Genomic DNA, 15798 nt, shown 5'->3' with positions numbered 1-15798 from the left:
CAATCCATCCCTAAATGATGCTGTCCCTAGGCACCTAGGATCAGGTCACGTGAGAGATTTTTGTACGACAAATAGACGCACGCCGTCTGCGTAACGGTGGCAGAATTGAAAAGTGCATGGGTGCGTGTTGTCAGCTCCGAAGTCTGTTTCGTGTGCCTGTTTCGTGAGTTTCGTGTGCCTCGCGAAATTCGTTGTTTCGGCTGTGTGCCCCGCAACATTCTCTGTTTTTATGAATAGACATCGTCGGTCTGCAGCGAAGTGAGCCAGCGTGAGTGTTTCTTCTCCTGTTGTCTTTTTCAAACCTAGGGTCTTGCGCCCGGCGAAAAGCATGCTCGCACTCATATGTGCTTTTCGTTATTTAACCAATTTTCGTTCATTACACTTATGCTCCGAAGGCTGTTTGCCCACCGCCTACAGTGATATTGTGGTTCCTGTTGTTACAACCTAAGATTACACTGAAGCAGGGTTTGGATACGGGCTAGTTGGTATTCCAACTAGCCCGTTGGAAGTCGGCGCTTGTCATCGTTGTTCTTTTGGTCCCTGTCTATGTACGCGCTGTAAGTGATGTTTGAAACTAAGATTACAAGCTTAAGTGTCCCGAACGCAACCCTGTCGTTCAAGCAAAGCGCGCATGCATTGCGCTTGTTTGAGCAGTCAAATTTTTAATTGGCCTGTGTGTTGAATTTTTTTTTCGATTTGCCACCGAAATTTTGACATTCTGTAGTTTCCGCCCCCTGCGTCATTCCTTACGGTTTAGCGTGGCTCATGTAACTTCATAGCCCGAATGTTATTTCATACGCCGCGCCTATTTTGCCGGCAAAAAATTATTGAGCCCTTCTTTGCCGGCAACCATCATTGTGGGCAAGGCGAAAGTTACCGGCAGTTTCTTCCCGTAGTAGCTGTGCGTCACCACGTGAGTTGTACGCCGGCGCATTTCCGCGGGGGCGCGAAGGGGGCTTCTGCCTCCAAAAGGCAGAGGCTGTTTTCATGTGGCTGCGGTAATCAGTTCACCGTGGCTAGTCACCGCGCATATGGTGTAACAGTCTGTCGCCTGTCTAGCAGCGTCAACATACTCTACGGTTGGGTGGTCTTGAAAGGTGCGTGCCAGTTTTTTCTGCCTTTTAACCGTGTTCTGGAACGATTCAGTTTCCGAGGAATTCAGTTTGGCGGTGGCGTCACATTTGGGCGGTCCGCCGACGTAATGAAAATGAGAGGAAGGACAGAGGCCAATCGGCGCGCAGTTTTTTTTTTTTTCTTCTGGAAGTGAACGTCACAAACCAAGCGAAATTATAGCAAATTGGGAATGCTTCTTGGTTACAGTTCCTACAAATAATTTGTTGACTATGTTGATGAGGTTTGCCTTTCATTATGAAACGTGCTGTAGCACAGGGCATCTGTTTGGCTGCTTTTTATTCCTACCATGTTTTTCTCTCGCAGCCCCTTCGCATTGTGCATTGGCAATTGAGCACTAAAAGTGCCCATCGCGAAATTTTTTCTCAACTAACCACTCTCTTTTTGTGCCTGGGTGGCAGGCATGATGCTTGCTGGCATTAAAATTTGGAAAGAAAAGTAGGCTTTGTTATCAGTGCGCTTACTTGTCTGCTTTTCTGCAGGTGAGACAATGGACCGACCAAAAATGACGCGCAAGGGCTAATCCAGCGTTCATCAGAATGCACACAAATATGGCACATTAGCAAATTCCCTGTAACTATATTCTCAATCAGAAGAGCAACAAAAGGGGCGAGTTCATAAAACACTAATCAAATGCACTAAGTTGGACAGATGATAGCCAAGTGAACATGGCAAGCGTTTGTTAAAATAAATGCACTGAATTGAGTCATATGACCATTAACCCTTTAATGACAACAGGTGTAAACACCTGAAAAAAATGCATATTTTCTATCACAATGTGCAAAAAACATCAAGAATAAGCATAATCAAGGAAAGGAAAAATTTTGCAGCGCCTTTTCCAGCAATAAGATCCACGATGGTTGCTTAGTGGCTGTGGTGTTGGCCTGCTAAACACAAGGTCGCAGGGTCGAATCCCAGCCACGGCGGCTCCATTTCGATGGGGGCAAAATGCGAAAGCGCTCATGTACTTAAATTCAGGTGCACATTAAAGAACTCCAGGTAATCCAAAATATTGCAGAGCCTCCCACTACGGCATGCCTAATAACTAAATCGTGGTTTTGGCACGTAAAACCCCATAATTTAATTCCTTTTTCCCCAGCAATAATAGAGTGGAAGTCAGGCAGCAAACTAGAAGTGGGCTTCACCCCAAGCCACCTATGGCTTTGTTTTGGAATTTGTACAGGCAGTTGTCATATGTGAACCAAAGGTGTACATTTTGTTTGCTTTACATCATGTGTGTAACACCACTTTAGGCAGAGATCTTGCATTGGTATGTCTTCTCTGACCATGCTGTCAAAAGAAAGCAAGTCTTGTGCCAAACTTCTTTTTTTTTTTTTTTTGTATTGTTCCTGCTCAATACCGACAAATTGCACCTGCTGCCTGTCAGTCGGCATTGGCTGAAGACATTAGCTAAAAACTTCACCCTCAATACCAAAACTTGGCAAGAAAAAATAAATTTGTTCTGGTGTGCTGCCCATAGGAAACTCCTTATTGAAGGGTTAATGTGTTCCCTTGCAGCCAGTATGTATTTGATTAGTTCAAGGTTTCTTGCTCAGTCTACTTACTCTGGTATGAAGAATGCTACTTCTTCTATGACTTAGTCTGCTATGGAACTTTTTTTTCACACAAAGAGCCACTAAATTTTTCTTGCACTTAATATTTAACGTAAAACCACACGATTCATTCATTCATTGCCATTTCTTTTGCAGAATGTCAGGCCAATTCAGACAGCAAAAAGAAATGTGATAAACCCACAAATGAACAAGGTTATGTGCCTAGAATTTAAGCGTGTGTATTTCACTGATCAATAGTGAAATTAAAATTGAAAAAAGAAAAATTCACACAGTTTTCAAGGGAGCTATGCCTGTTGACAGTGGTCTTAAGCTTCCCGTTGATGCTTTCTGCGCGATTGTTTGTTGACTTCATGAAATTCCTGCATGACCCCTTGATTGCCATAATCCATTCGGCATGAATATTGTCGCAATCTCAATAATAGGGGGTGTAGAGCACTATTCAGAAAGCACAGCGGCAGGTCCCCTCTTTAATTCTGAGCGCAATCACGACTTCTTCAGTGCGCTTTGATAAAAACTCGTGTATCTGCCTTCAGCAAGACCAAGATGCAGAATGATACAATATTTAACACAGGTCCGTTTTCTACACTCCCGGCGACAAAATATGGGCCTGGATACCCATACGCCATTGTGGACTTTCCAAAAAAACTGCCAAGACTGTACTTCGGGTCGTACAGTGTGAGCCTGAGTGACACTAGTTACGAGGTCATTCCTGACAGTGACAGTAGCTCCAGTCAACGCAAGCATTTACCTTAAGTGGTGCATCGGGTACAGATAAAGCCGTACCCGCCAAACTGTTTTTTTTTTTGCTTTTTTTTTTTCCGTGTTATTCAGTGCTGTTGTACACCGCCCTCATATTCCTAAACTGCGCATCGGGATGATTTTCCTTCGGAGGGACACAAATGCCACGCCTCTTCTCTGATGAAGAGGACAATGCGATTGTGTGACCATTCCTTACAAGGTGCAGTGAAGAAGCCACGGTTGCGCTTGGTATTAAAAAGGCGACCTGCCGCTGTGCCTCTTGAATACTGCTCTACGACCCACGTTTTTGACGTGACAATATCGTGCCAGTTTGAGTTGAGGCAGTTCACAACAACCGGTGGGGATGAGGACTTAAGTGTCTGTACAAAAGGTCATGCTCCTCCTCACTTTGTGCATATACCATTCGCTTGAAGCAGTTCAAGAGCTGTCTCCTGAACCGGCCTTGATATGCTACATCTCTGGATGCTGACTTCTTTTGGAAACGCTTGAATCATTTGAGGAAGGAGCTCATTCAGAACCTGTCATTCTGTTAGGTCTTTGTCAGCTATAATTACACGAACTGAGGGCCAGCTCTTGTTGAGCTCTTCGAATGTATTACAAAAAAGACCAGAGAGTTCAGTCTTCAGTCGCCAACGGGTCAGCAGCCACAATTTCACTCTGCTCATTGCCTCTTCTATGATGACAAGAAAGCAGGACATTCTTATCTCCAAGAGTTTGTGTGTATCTATAAAAATGACTTCGGAGTAGTTTTTAAATGGCGTCCTCATGGCTTCATCCTGGAAATACATGGCTCTCAGTTCATCCTTTTCATCAACAAGGAGGCGGACTGAAGCGCCATACTTGTTTTGAAGCAACTGAGACTGTTCCTCCCAGGTGGCATGCATGATTCTTGGCCTTTGCTGCAAGGTTGTCGCAATATTTCGGCGCAACTGTCTTATGACTTTCTTTTTCGAGCTGCTCTCTGACAAGCTTTTTGTTTGCCTTGAGTTGGAGCATCAACTTTGCTTTTTCCTCTAAATCGGGTGGAAGCTTTATTTGTTAGTGTGTCCAAAAAGAGCAACTGTCATATTGTGGTCGTGGCTAAGAGAAAGGCTCCTGGCATCCAGGTGTGTGCTATCTTTGGTAGCTGCCAAGTAGATTTCGAATGCAGTCCTTCTTGAAGGTCTGGCACTAAAAGCATATTTTAAAACAAAACAATTGAAAACAATGCTCCAACAAGTTGACTGCTCAAGAAAACTACTTGTTTATACATTTCGCATGCACAGAGAGAGAGTTTACCATTGTTGTGACCCCCCGCAGGGGCGTCTGTGTCAGCAGGTGTTTGGTGTGTTGCGACACCACGGACCCGAGCACACGAGGGTTGACCCTCCCGCGTGAAGCCGTGCGCGGCTTAGCCGTGTCTGGGGAAAGGGAGATCCTGGGGGTTGAGCCGATGCTGGGTGTTTGGACCTTTAAGGCCCCCCCCCCCCGGCGGAGGCAACACACCTCTTCGGCCTCGGCTTCACATAGACGGCACCTCCAGACTGACCCACTTGGAGGAAATAATCGGCAGTCGCCTTTTCCTGTCTCTCTCTTCCTACAGCCTTCGTCTTTCCCTTACTTTCCACCTTTCCTGTCTCCTTCTCTCTTCTATTTACTTCCTTCTTCTTGGCGGCAAGGGTTAACCCTGTGTGGTTATCTAACCTTGGGTACACCATATTTGGTTATAGTGGTGGCGAACGACTGGCGTCGTGCAGACTTGCATGCAAGCTCTGCCGCGTCCCCTCGTTGGGCTCCATGGTGGGCGGTCGGCGCTGTTGCCTAATTTTTATATACTTTCATGGAAACTTCTTTCCCCAAACTTCCTGATCGCCCTCAGAAACGAGGGCGCACCGAAGATGTATTTCAGTTCTTTCGACACCAAATCCAGAATTTTCCCCGGTTCCATGTTATTCACTCTCAAAAGCCAAACAAAGCAGTGCGAAATATTTTTCCATTCCTTGTGTCAAAATCCTTGACTGATGTTTTTGGTCCAGGTTACAAGGTGTCCAGGATGGCAAGCGGTGACCTACTCTTGGAGCTCCGCGATTTGAAACAATATCAAAAACTACCGAAACTGGTGTCATTTGGGGAGACCCACATAACAGTAACCCCGCACCGTACAATGAACACCACCCGCGGTGTTGTGTCGGATGATGACTTGCTTGAGCTGACTGAAGCGGAACTCTTGGAGGGCTTCAGCGAACAAAATGTGATCAACGTCAGAAGAATTAAGATGAGGCGAGATGGTAAAGAGATTCAGACGAAGCACTTAATAATCACCTTAGGTTCAAGTGTCCTGCCAGAGTCAATCGAGGCCGCGTACATCAAGCTCAGTGTTAGGCCGTACATGCCAAACCCACTCCGTTGTTTCAAATGCCAGCGCTTCGGCCACAGCTCGCAGAGCTGCCGAGGCCGCCAAACTTGTGCTAAATGCAGTGCCAAAGACCACACCACTGAAACTTGTGAGAACGCTCTCCACTGCGTGAACTGTGATGGGGAGCACGCCGCGTACTCGCGGTCGTGCCCATCCTGGAAGAAAGAAAAAGAAAATATCTCATTCAAGGAGGCACGCAGGCGGGTTGCATACCTTCCTAAGGCCAGCTTTGCCGAAGTGGTGCGTCAGGGGGCAGCGTCACAACGGCCTCCGGCGGCTGTCCGGCCCACAAACAGTGAGTCGGCAGTTACGCCATCTGCCCCCGCGGCGGTTGCAGCTAGTGCTGCTCCGTCAACCGAGGAGAAGGGACCATCGACCCCGAAGGTGGGCGCAGCTGAGGCTGCCTCAACTTCCCAGGTCCCTTCCAGCGCTGGCAACGGCCGGCGCAGCCAAATCCCCCAGGGAGCCCCATCGACCTCCGGGCTCGTGGGCGCAGGGGTCTTGCCCTCCAAGGCGGGACCCTCGCTGGTAACTTCCCGCTCGCAAGAGCACGTGTCCGGCGCCTCACAAGAGGCAATGGACACTACACCCATCCTCAAGGCGCACCAAGCGCCTAAGGAGTGGCGAGGCTCCCTCGAACGCTCCAGAAAGAACAAAACCCCTATTACAGGGCCTCGAAAGGGCTCTGTAATCTAAGGCATCCCTTCCGTTTCCGTAAACACAGCACCAATTTATTTTAAATATGGATACGCAAATCATTCAATGGAACATCAGAGGTCTCCTTAGAAACCTTGATGATTTGCAAGAACTCATCCACAAACACAATCCAAAAGTGCTGTGTTTACAGGAAACACACTTAAAACCAAAACACACAAACTTTCTTCGACAGCACGTTGCTTTTCGCAAAGACCGCGATGATGCTGTTGAATCATCGGGCGGTGTTGCCATTGTAATTCACAAAAGCATAGCGTGTCAACGTTTACAGCTACGAACGGCCCTCGAAGCAGTGGCGGTTTGAGTTGTCCTGCAAAACAAACTCATCACTATTTGTTCGATTTATATACCCCCACATTACAAATTAAACAAACCTGAATTTCAGTCCTTCATAGATGAATTGCCAGAACCTTATGCTGTTCTTGGCGATTTCAATGCACACAGCAGCTTGTGGGGAGACTCTCGCATCGATGCGCGAGGTCGTCTCGTTGAACAGTTCCTTTTTTCTTCTGGAGCGTGCCTTCTCAATAAGAAGGAACCTACATATTACTCTCTTGCAAACAGAACCTTTTCGTCAATAGATCTTGGTACAGTTTCCGCGTCTATACTGCCCGAACTGAAATGGGAAGTTACGAGCAATCCTTACGGGAGCGATCAGTTCCCCGTACTGCTAAGAACATCTAAAGAAAATGAATTTCCCCCACAAGCTCCTAGGTGGAAGATAGATACAACCGAATGGGAGAAATTTCGAACTCTATCTAGCATCTCATTGGCTGATGTCTTCTTTGGAAATTGATGCGGCTCTGGAATATTTTACAGCGTTCATAATAGATGCCGCATCTAAATGCATATCTGAAGGAAGTGGCTTGGCATGCAGACGGCGTGTACCGTGGTGGAACGACGAATGTAGGATCGCTCGTAAGAAACGGAACAAAGCGTGGGGGCTGCTACGCGCTTCCCCCACTGCAGAGAATCTTATAAGCTTTAAGAAAGTAAAATCTCAAGGCAGGAGAACCCGCAGGCAGGCCAGAAGAGAAAGTTGGCAGAACTCTTTATCGAGTAATAACTCGTTTACAGATGAGGCCAAAGTCTGGAACCGGGTAAATAGAATAAGAGGTCGACCAACGTACTCGCTCCCTCTGGTAAATACACAGGGCGATACACTGCAAGATCAGGCAGACTCACTTGGGGAGCACCTTGAGAGCGTGTCAAGTGCCAACAATTACTCGCAATCCTTTCTGAAATATAAACAAATACAAGAATGTAAGCCACTCGTAAGAAAATGTCGACAGAACGAACCATACAACTGTCCTTTTAGTATTGCCGAGTTCAGAGCTGCCTTGAGATCATGCAAAAGCTCCGCACTGGGTTCTGACAGAATCATGTAGGAAATGATCAAAAACCTACACATGACACCCAAGTTACACTACTCACAATTTTCAACACCATCTGGGCTGCATGATGCTTTCCAACTGCGTCGAAAGAAGCAATTGTGGTCCCTGTTTTGAAGCAGGGGAAAGACCCATCCATGGCAGCAAGCTATCGCCCGATAGCTCTTACAAGCTGCCTGTGTAAGGTTCTTGAAAAAATGATTAATCGCAGACTCGTACATTTCCTTGAACTCAACAATATACTTGATCCCCATCAGTGTGGCTCAGAGAAGGCCGGTCGACAACAGATCACCTTGTACGCATTGAAGGATATATTCGGGACGCATTTGTACATAAGCAGTTTTTCATATCAATATTCCTTGACATGGAGAAGGCATATGACACAACATGGCGCTACGGCATCTTGCAGGACTTGTCGGAAATGGGCATCTGTGGCAATATGCTGAAAATAATTGAAAGCTATTTGTTGAATCGCATCTTCCGAGTGAAAATCGGCAACGTATTGTCGCGACCTTTCACACAAGAAACAGGTGTACCACAGGGAGGCGTGCCGAGTTGTACGCTCTTCATCGTGAAGATGAACACGCTTCGTGCTTCGCTACCACCTGCCATTCTTTATTCTGTCTACAATGATGCTGTAAGAAAATGCCACAATGCTGTGATTGTTTTGTATATCTGGCACGTCCTGTGGCAATTAATGCACGGTGTCAATTTAAATAAGTACATGGGCTGGTCGAAATGCTTGGGACTTGAAAAACTAGTTGAAAAACTTTAGATGTGAAGTTGTTTAGTACTTCTGTGACAACCACTGTTTCTTGTCGTGAGTTCTTGCTAAGTGCTGTTAAGAAGAGTTGTTAAACTTTCAGCGAATTCCCTGCCTGGTGTTTCAAGCCGCACGGTAAGTCACATTTTGGAGTCTTTCTTTCACTGTCATGCGCACGAAATCTGCAGGCATTCCAGCATGTAAGATGTCTTGCATTTTACAGCGTCCCATACAAACTCTTGCCAAATGCCACGACAGGATCTTTAGCTCTGAGGGCAAATCCTACTGATGCTTTTATGGCGCTTCTTTTGTGAGTCTCGAATAAGTTTACTCTTGCTGCCCTTGAATAGTTCATTGTATGAACATGGAGCATGTGAGAGGAATTAATGCCGTCGCCAACATGCACTTGTTCATTTGACTTCAGTCATGGAGATAGCAGCTCCCGTTTTCAATGAGACCGCTGCCGCAGCAGAACAGACAAGTCTCATTACTATAAGAAGTCATATTTAGTATCTGTGTGTGAACATGGCTTCTGTAGGATTTCGCGGAAATATAGAAGGCATTTGGAAGAGGAAGACGGTCTTTTCAGCTTTTGGCTAAGATCACTCTATTTGTAATCAAAGGGAATAAAATACATTAAGGCTATTAACAGTAACAGGCATTGAATGCTTAAAAATAACGGGATGAACATTAGCACTCATGTTGTGTCCTCTCGCTTTGTCCTCATTGTTTGAAGTGTTTTGTCTCACTATATGCCAATAAGGCCGAACCAATATCAATAAGGCCAAATACCAACCTTTGTCAGCACTACGAACTTGGGACCCAAGCACTCTGTCCATATATCAGTCTTATACTGGATGTTCTTAACATTAACCTTTTTAAAGAGCTCATCACCAGTTTTGACCATTTTAAACAGACTCGCGCAGCATATCCATTACGCTCTGACGATTGTGTCTAAGTTCTACAGCACCGCGCATCCACAAAAACAGCTGAAATTCCAAACCAGACGTCTCACGCCCTGCCTCTTGAGGAGGCTCCGTGTCCAGCCAGAGAGTCGGGTCACACACGCAACTGGCCTGACATAAGACGACTGCTAACAAGGTGACTCGCCATTATTCGTGGCTTCGAGTAATCGTCCCTTGCAGAAGGCACAATGTTGCCGTGCATCAAAATGGGAGGAGAAAAAGGAATGTGGGGGGAGGCAGGGCTCGACGCGTGAACATACCCGTGGCTCCAGTACAGGAGAAAGGCAGGGAAGGAGCACCGCTTCCTTATGGTACCTGAAGCAAATGGAGTCTGTGTCTTCGTTAGCAGTGACATTTGCCTCTTGGTGGCGTGCTAAAAGGACAGGCAATTTCTTCTATCTCCTGCAATAATGAACTAATTTGAAAAATTTCAGTAGAACCCTTCTCAGATGGAGTTTTATAACTTCCAGTGTATAACCAAATTTTCAATGTAAGGGGTTCATTAAAAATTGTTTGTGGCATGTAGCACGCATCTAATTATCGCGCTGTTAGTTGAAAAGCCAGCCCTTACTTACACTGGTAATGAAAATCCATAACTAATTAGCAAATTCACTGATAAGCTTGTAGAACTTCAGCATACGTATTTCAATACACGAATTGAAGCCAGTGATTTCATAACTCATCCATTCGGGACAAACTAGCACCAGTTTTGAGGTAAGCGCATTCGAGCTTGCGGTAACAATGCACTCTTATTTCACCTACTCTTTTTGCCAAAATGTCTTATGTATTGAATTACTGGATCATCGATCCATTTCGTCGCCATCTTTGGAACACATCTCTCAATGAGTGTCATTATTTGTTCCAATTGGATGTGACTGAAATATGTGCCATTAAGAAATTAGTTTAAAAGTTCATTAACAAAAGAATAAGTCGAATATTTGCTTAGATTTCTCATGCAAGTGATGTCTGAATCCGATAGTAATATAATTCAAGAAATGAAAGGGTGCTACATACCAGCGGTATTATTTAAATATGCTAATGATCAAAGAACAGCCCCTACAAAGAGTTCGTGTAACAAGACCTATCAAAACTGTGGTTTCAGACACCTGCAGATTATCCAGTGGCCAGAAAATCTTTGTTCAGACTGTAATGAAATAAATGAATGTGCATGTGTTAAGCTAGACATAGGTAGTTTACATGTGTTCTTGGTACAGCACACAGTATGCTGATGGTGGAGCTGCTCTGATGGACGCTGTTGGTCCACCTTGCTTGCTAGCTCCAGCTGATGGTGGCAAGCAAGAGCAGTCCATATGGTGTAAACGAAGCTTTCTTTGGAAACTTTTTTTTTTTTTTTTAGAGAAACTTCACCCTCTGCAGCTGTTGTCCTCGTAATTTATCTCAGTAACCAGATTCTTGTTGCTGTGGTTACACAGTAAGGACTTAAAAGCAAGGTTGTTAGAGCAGTGAGCTGTCTAGTGGCTTAGCAGCTTGGATCTTTTGTTCAAATTTGGGGTGGGCCTTGGCATTGCAATTTGATGTAGGCTGATTGACTGCTGTTTAGTTAAATTAAATTGTGGGGTTTTACGTAAAAAAAACACCACAATCTGATTATGATGCATGCCATAGTGGGGGACTCTGGAAAAACTTGGACCACCTGGAGTTCTCCAACGTGCCCCTAAATCTAAGTATATGGGTTTTTTCTGCATTTTATGCCCATCTAAATGTGGCCGTGGCTGGGATTTGATGCCGTGACCTCATGCTTAGCAGTGCAACACCATAACCACTAAGCAACATGGCAGGTTTGTTGTTTTGTTCTCTCTAGCTTGTAAATTTTCATGACCCAGAGATAAAATGAACTAGCATAATAAAATGGGCTGTTCAGTGTGTAAAGAAGTTGGAAAACTGGACAAGCTGTTTTTGGTTCATGGCTCACTGAAAAAAATGAAGGAAGGCATAGACGCAACACGACTGTGTATGTTGTGTCTGCGCTTTCCTTTGTCTCAGTTTTCAGTGTGCTTTTATAGCCACATTCAATATGCTGTAGTGCATCCAGAAGAACCTCTAATCCTTCAGAATTGAGTGCGTAGAGTTAATTGCTTGGAGAACTGTAACGGAGCTTAAAAAAAATGCCAGAATGCAGATGTTAATGCAGAAGTTCTAACCTTTCCCTAGCTTTGTCATCTGCTACAGCTATATCGCAGGCAGTATATCACCTAATACCACACGGCATCCAGTTACAGCAGATCGCACGGTAGCGTCTGTTGCACCAATTGCGTATAGACACCACCATTTAGTCAGTGTGGAAACCAAATGACAGTTGGAAACACCGTATGTGCAACTACAAAAGTCTGCTCAATTGAGGCATGCTCGTACATTTGATGTGTGCATGATGTTGTCCCTGCAGATCATGCTTGACATGGAATGCATTGACAGTGGGGCAAAATGAAAACTGGTCCAATTATATTCCAACCTTTTCTGGTTCTTTTTGGTGGGTACTTGGTGAGCTAACCGCTTTTGATGTGAAAGCATCGAATGGCTCATTAAGCGAAAAAGCTAGCGTACCGAGTCAGTAGCAGCACCTATATTCCCATTGGGCGAGGGGAGAGGGTATTGTTGCAACAGTGCTTGTCTGGGGTATTTGTTTCCTTGCGTCCTTGTTTTATTCGCACTGTTCAACCTCAGTTCTAAATATGAACCAACTAGCCCTTATCAAGATCTTACTAAAGCCAAATCACCTTCGTTCTTGGAAGCCAGTGTTATCTGCACATTCCTTGTCTCCACGCGAACTCCCACCTGCATTGCGACTGTGCGTTGGCAAGGCCAAATCAAAATGCGCCATGCGTCAAAACATGCTCGCTTGCTCGCGAGGAGTTCACATCTCTAAGCACTGCCCAGCGACATTCACTTGGGACATTAACGCTTTTCCATTCACAACTCCTAAATGCTAAGGTGTCCTTGGATTTTGCCATTCAGTACCTTTCACGCATCTCTTAAACAGCAAGTTCCTTTTAGCCTTAGAGAATGATTTGTGAGAGTATTATGAAGTCCTTAAAAACCTTGTTTCTTTCTCTTTTTCATGAGACTTGCTTCGGGTCATAGCTACAGATTGCTGTTCAGCGAAAATCGCACTTCATGGTCACACTTCAGTTGATACTGAAGTACATTCGAAATTGTGTAAAACTTGCATTGTTTACCATCGTGTATATTGACAACAATGATTGTCATTTAGTTCAGTTTAGTTCAGAACACGTTGCCTCAAAAGAATACAAATACAGCCGGCACAGGTTGTTAGAGCGCATTTTTTAGACTTACTCTATCATTAAGGCCTTCTCACAGCAGACAAAGCTTCACTAAACTGCGCATAATGGCAAGTGAAATTTTGCATGCTGTAAATATTTTATAGAAATTGAATATTTTTGTTTATCTCTGGTGCATATAATTCCTTCTGCGAAAATGGAGCAGGGTGCCTATTCACGGGTTGCATACTGGACGATATCTGCAAGTACTTTTAAGCAGTCAACTTCTTGAGTTATAAAACCTTTGAGCCCTTCAGCATCTTATTGGCTTTGAATCCAGTATTATTTAATGTAGGCAGGTGTGAGTGCATGTTGTAAAATATGCCAGCGGGTTCTGGTTGGTTTTTTGTGTTCGACTATATGCAGGAACCACAAGACAGGAAGAGGTGTCTATTCTTTGATCCTGTTAGAGTAAGTGTGCATATTGGCAGTTTCATGTCTTTTGTTATCTGCTCTAATTTTAGTGCATGAATGTGTTTGTGCATAACTGAACCTTCATTTAAAGGATGCTCTTGCCTCTCCTGTCTTTGAATCTTGTGCACCATAACGCGTAGGAATCAGTTAGTCCAGCAACAAGAACAATTGGTGTTTTACTGGTTCTGCAGGCAGGATCAGTGCGCAAGCTGCGCTCGCCCACCAAGCGGCCAGCTGTGCCAGGCTTCGGTGGGCTTCGAAGAAGTGTCAGCACTACTGACATCAGAGAAAACCAGGTGAGCTTACTGCATTTTAATTACATCCAGAGGTGACCTTGCCTACAATATTGTTATGTACTGACAGTGAAGGTCCTGTCAATGCAAAAGCTGCGAGTTACAAATATAGCTCTTATTGGGTGAACTTCTGGCCAGAAATACAAGTAATGCTCAAAACACGCTAGCGGCCAGCACAACTGTCGGGACGTCAAAATTCAATCTATGGATGAAGTGCATTGGCTATTTATGACTCGTATATGCCAGTGCAGTTATTTGTGCCTGCATACATTCCAGAATGTACTCCACTATTTGCTTCGTGTACACAACCTGGTTCAAGTTTCTTTCGCTATAGCTCTGGGACAACCCAGAAAGTTGATACGTGAACATGTGTCTTGTGCTGAGTGGTGAATTGGAAACTGTTGCTAGCTAATGAAACGGTCACCGGAAAACAATAACCAATGTACGTGTTTCAAGGTACGGCAATAACCAATTCATCTGCCTTCATTTATTTATTTACAGTACTCCCAATAGTCGTAGCATTGCAGAGGGCTGTGGTATTGCAAGATTGAAAAAAATCACGCACGGCATGGTTGTAACTAACAAAAAGTATTTAGAATTGCTAACGTTTCCAACAATGGCAAGCATAAAAATGCGATAGTAAAGCAGAATACTTTGAAAAGAGAGAAAAAAAAACCCCCGATACTGTACGTCTTTGTGCACAACTCAAGCAAAGTTAAGTCTGCGTAAAGGCGAAGAATTCATCATATATAAGGTGGGAAAAAGCCCTAAATTGTCAGCCAACATACGACAATAGTAAACAGTAGGTAAAAGGGGGGAAATGGCTCCTCTGTGTGCAAACACTTCCAAACAAGTTTTATGAGATAACAAAGCAGTCATACTTATGCTTAATTTAATTAATTGGAAATAAAATGACACTCCATCCCAGCCCTGCAAAGCCCTTTTCAAGAAAAAAGGAATAAAATTTTGCGAAAAGGACTTGATCATGTAGAGGTAAATATGCAATACCTCCTAGGGCAGTTTTTAAAGTAGTAAAGAAAAAGTGTGAGCGTAAATCTATTGTTTGGCTTTCCAGCTATTACATGTATATATGAATGGCATATTAGCCAGTTTTGCTGGCTTCAGTCGCAAACTGCTTATAAATTAATTTTCTTAGCTCCTGTGGTCTGTAAGCTTTTGCGCTTGAGTGTACATGTCATAGTAAACTAGAGCAGTCTGCTGTGCTTGTTTCAATCCGAGAATGTACTCCAATCCATGCCATCTGATTAGGACGGCCAGTCTAGCTGTGGGGATAACAACGTTCATGAATTCTCGTGTGCAGTGTCTTGCGTGATAATGTGATAGCACTACACTTGAACTTTATTTTAATGAGATGGGATTAATGAAATAATTGATACAACAAAGTAAATGAGATTCCCCTTAATATCCTCATAGAGATCCACGTATTTAAAAGCTTGTTTTAACTAAGTAAAACTACTGCTCATGGATATAACGAACTAGAGTGGTCTCTGATACCAAAAATACTGACCGTTGCACACTGAGCATATCACTGTATGCTGACTTCTGCATTTGTTCAGCGCGGCAGCTCAAAATTCCATCATCGAGTATGGCATCACCGCCGTGCATAGCCACGCACATGTTGGCCTGCATAAGCAACATTTTGTCCTTATCTCGTGACACCTCCGAGTTACCCATCTTAAAGGTTATACCTAGCTGCACCATGTCACATATTGATGCTTGCACATGGCACTGCTGAAAACCAGTTCCTCCACTCGGTATCTCTCGCTGCAGTGTGCCGTGCTGTGCTGACACGGCTTGGCTTGCCCTCTGAGATCGTGTGGAACGGGCACAAGCCGGCCAAGCCTGCGTGCTTGGCATGGTTTGCGAGGCCACATCCACGTTTCTGGCACTGTGCCAAGCTTTGTTGGCTGTATGCTTTGATGGGTTTGCGAAATCCCCTGGAAGGTAATCTCGGAAAGTCATGGAGGTCGCCCGAGAATACCGCCTCGGCTGCGTATATAGTCGGCGCACAGTGTTTTGTGCCACGTGCTGGTGAAACATGTTGGGCTTCCTGTTCATCGCAGCATGCTAGCTGTTCCCTTT

At 44.6% G+C, this 15798-nt stretch overlaps 1 protein-coding gene across 5 annotated transcripts in view; it reads left to right on the top strand.

Annotated features, from left to right (window-relative positions):
- The first annotated feature begins 315 nt into the window (after positions 1-315).
- Positions 316-15798, top strand: part of LOC126535434 (uncharacterized) — a 53194-nt gene continuing 37711 nt past the window's right edge. For 2 of the 5 annotated variants that reach the window (XR_008613417.2, XR_008613416.2), the window contains exon 1: positions 318-1097. Coding sequence is in view for 2 of the 5 variants with exons in the window: in XM_055073122.2 (XP_054929097.1) it covers positions 785-1097 (313 nt within the window). In the remaining 3 variants the exon portion in view is untranslated. Of the gene's footprint in view, positions 1098-15798 lie in introns of all 5 variants that reach the window. The other 3 variants (XR_008613415.2, XM_055073122.2, XM_055073121.2) reach the window with 3 other exon arrangements.

Source organism: Dermacentor andersoni, chromosome 7 (genome assembly GCF_023375885.2).
Source record: "Dermacentor andersoni chromosome 7, qqDerAnde1_hic_scaffold, whole genome shotgun sequence".
NCBI lineage: Eukaryota > Metazoa > Arthropoda > Arachnida > Ixodida > Ixodidae > Dermacentor > Dermacentor andersoni.
This window is presented reverse-complemented; position numbering and strand designations above follow the sequence as displayed.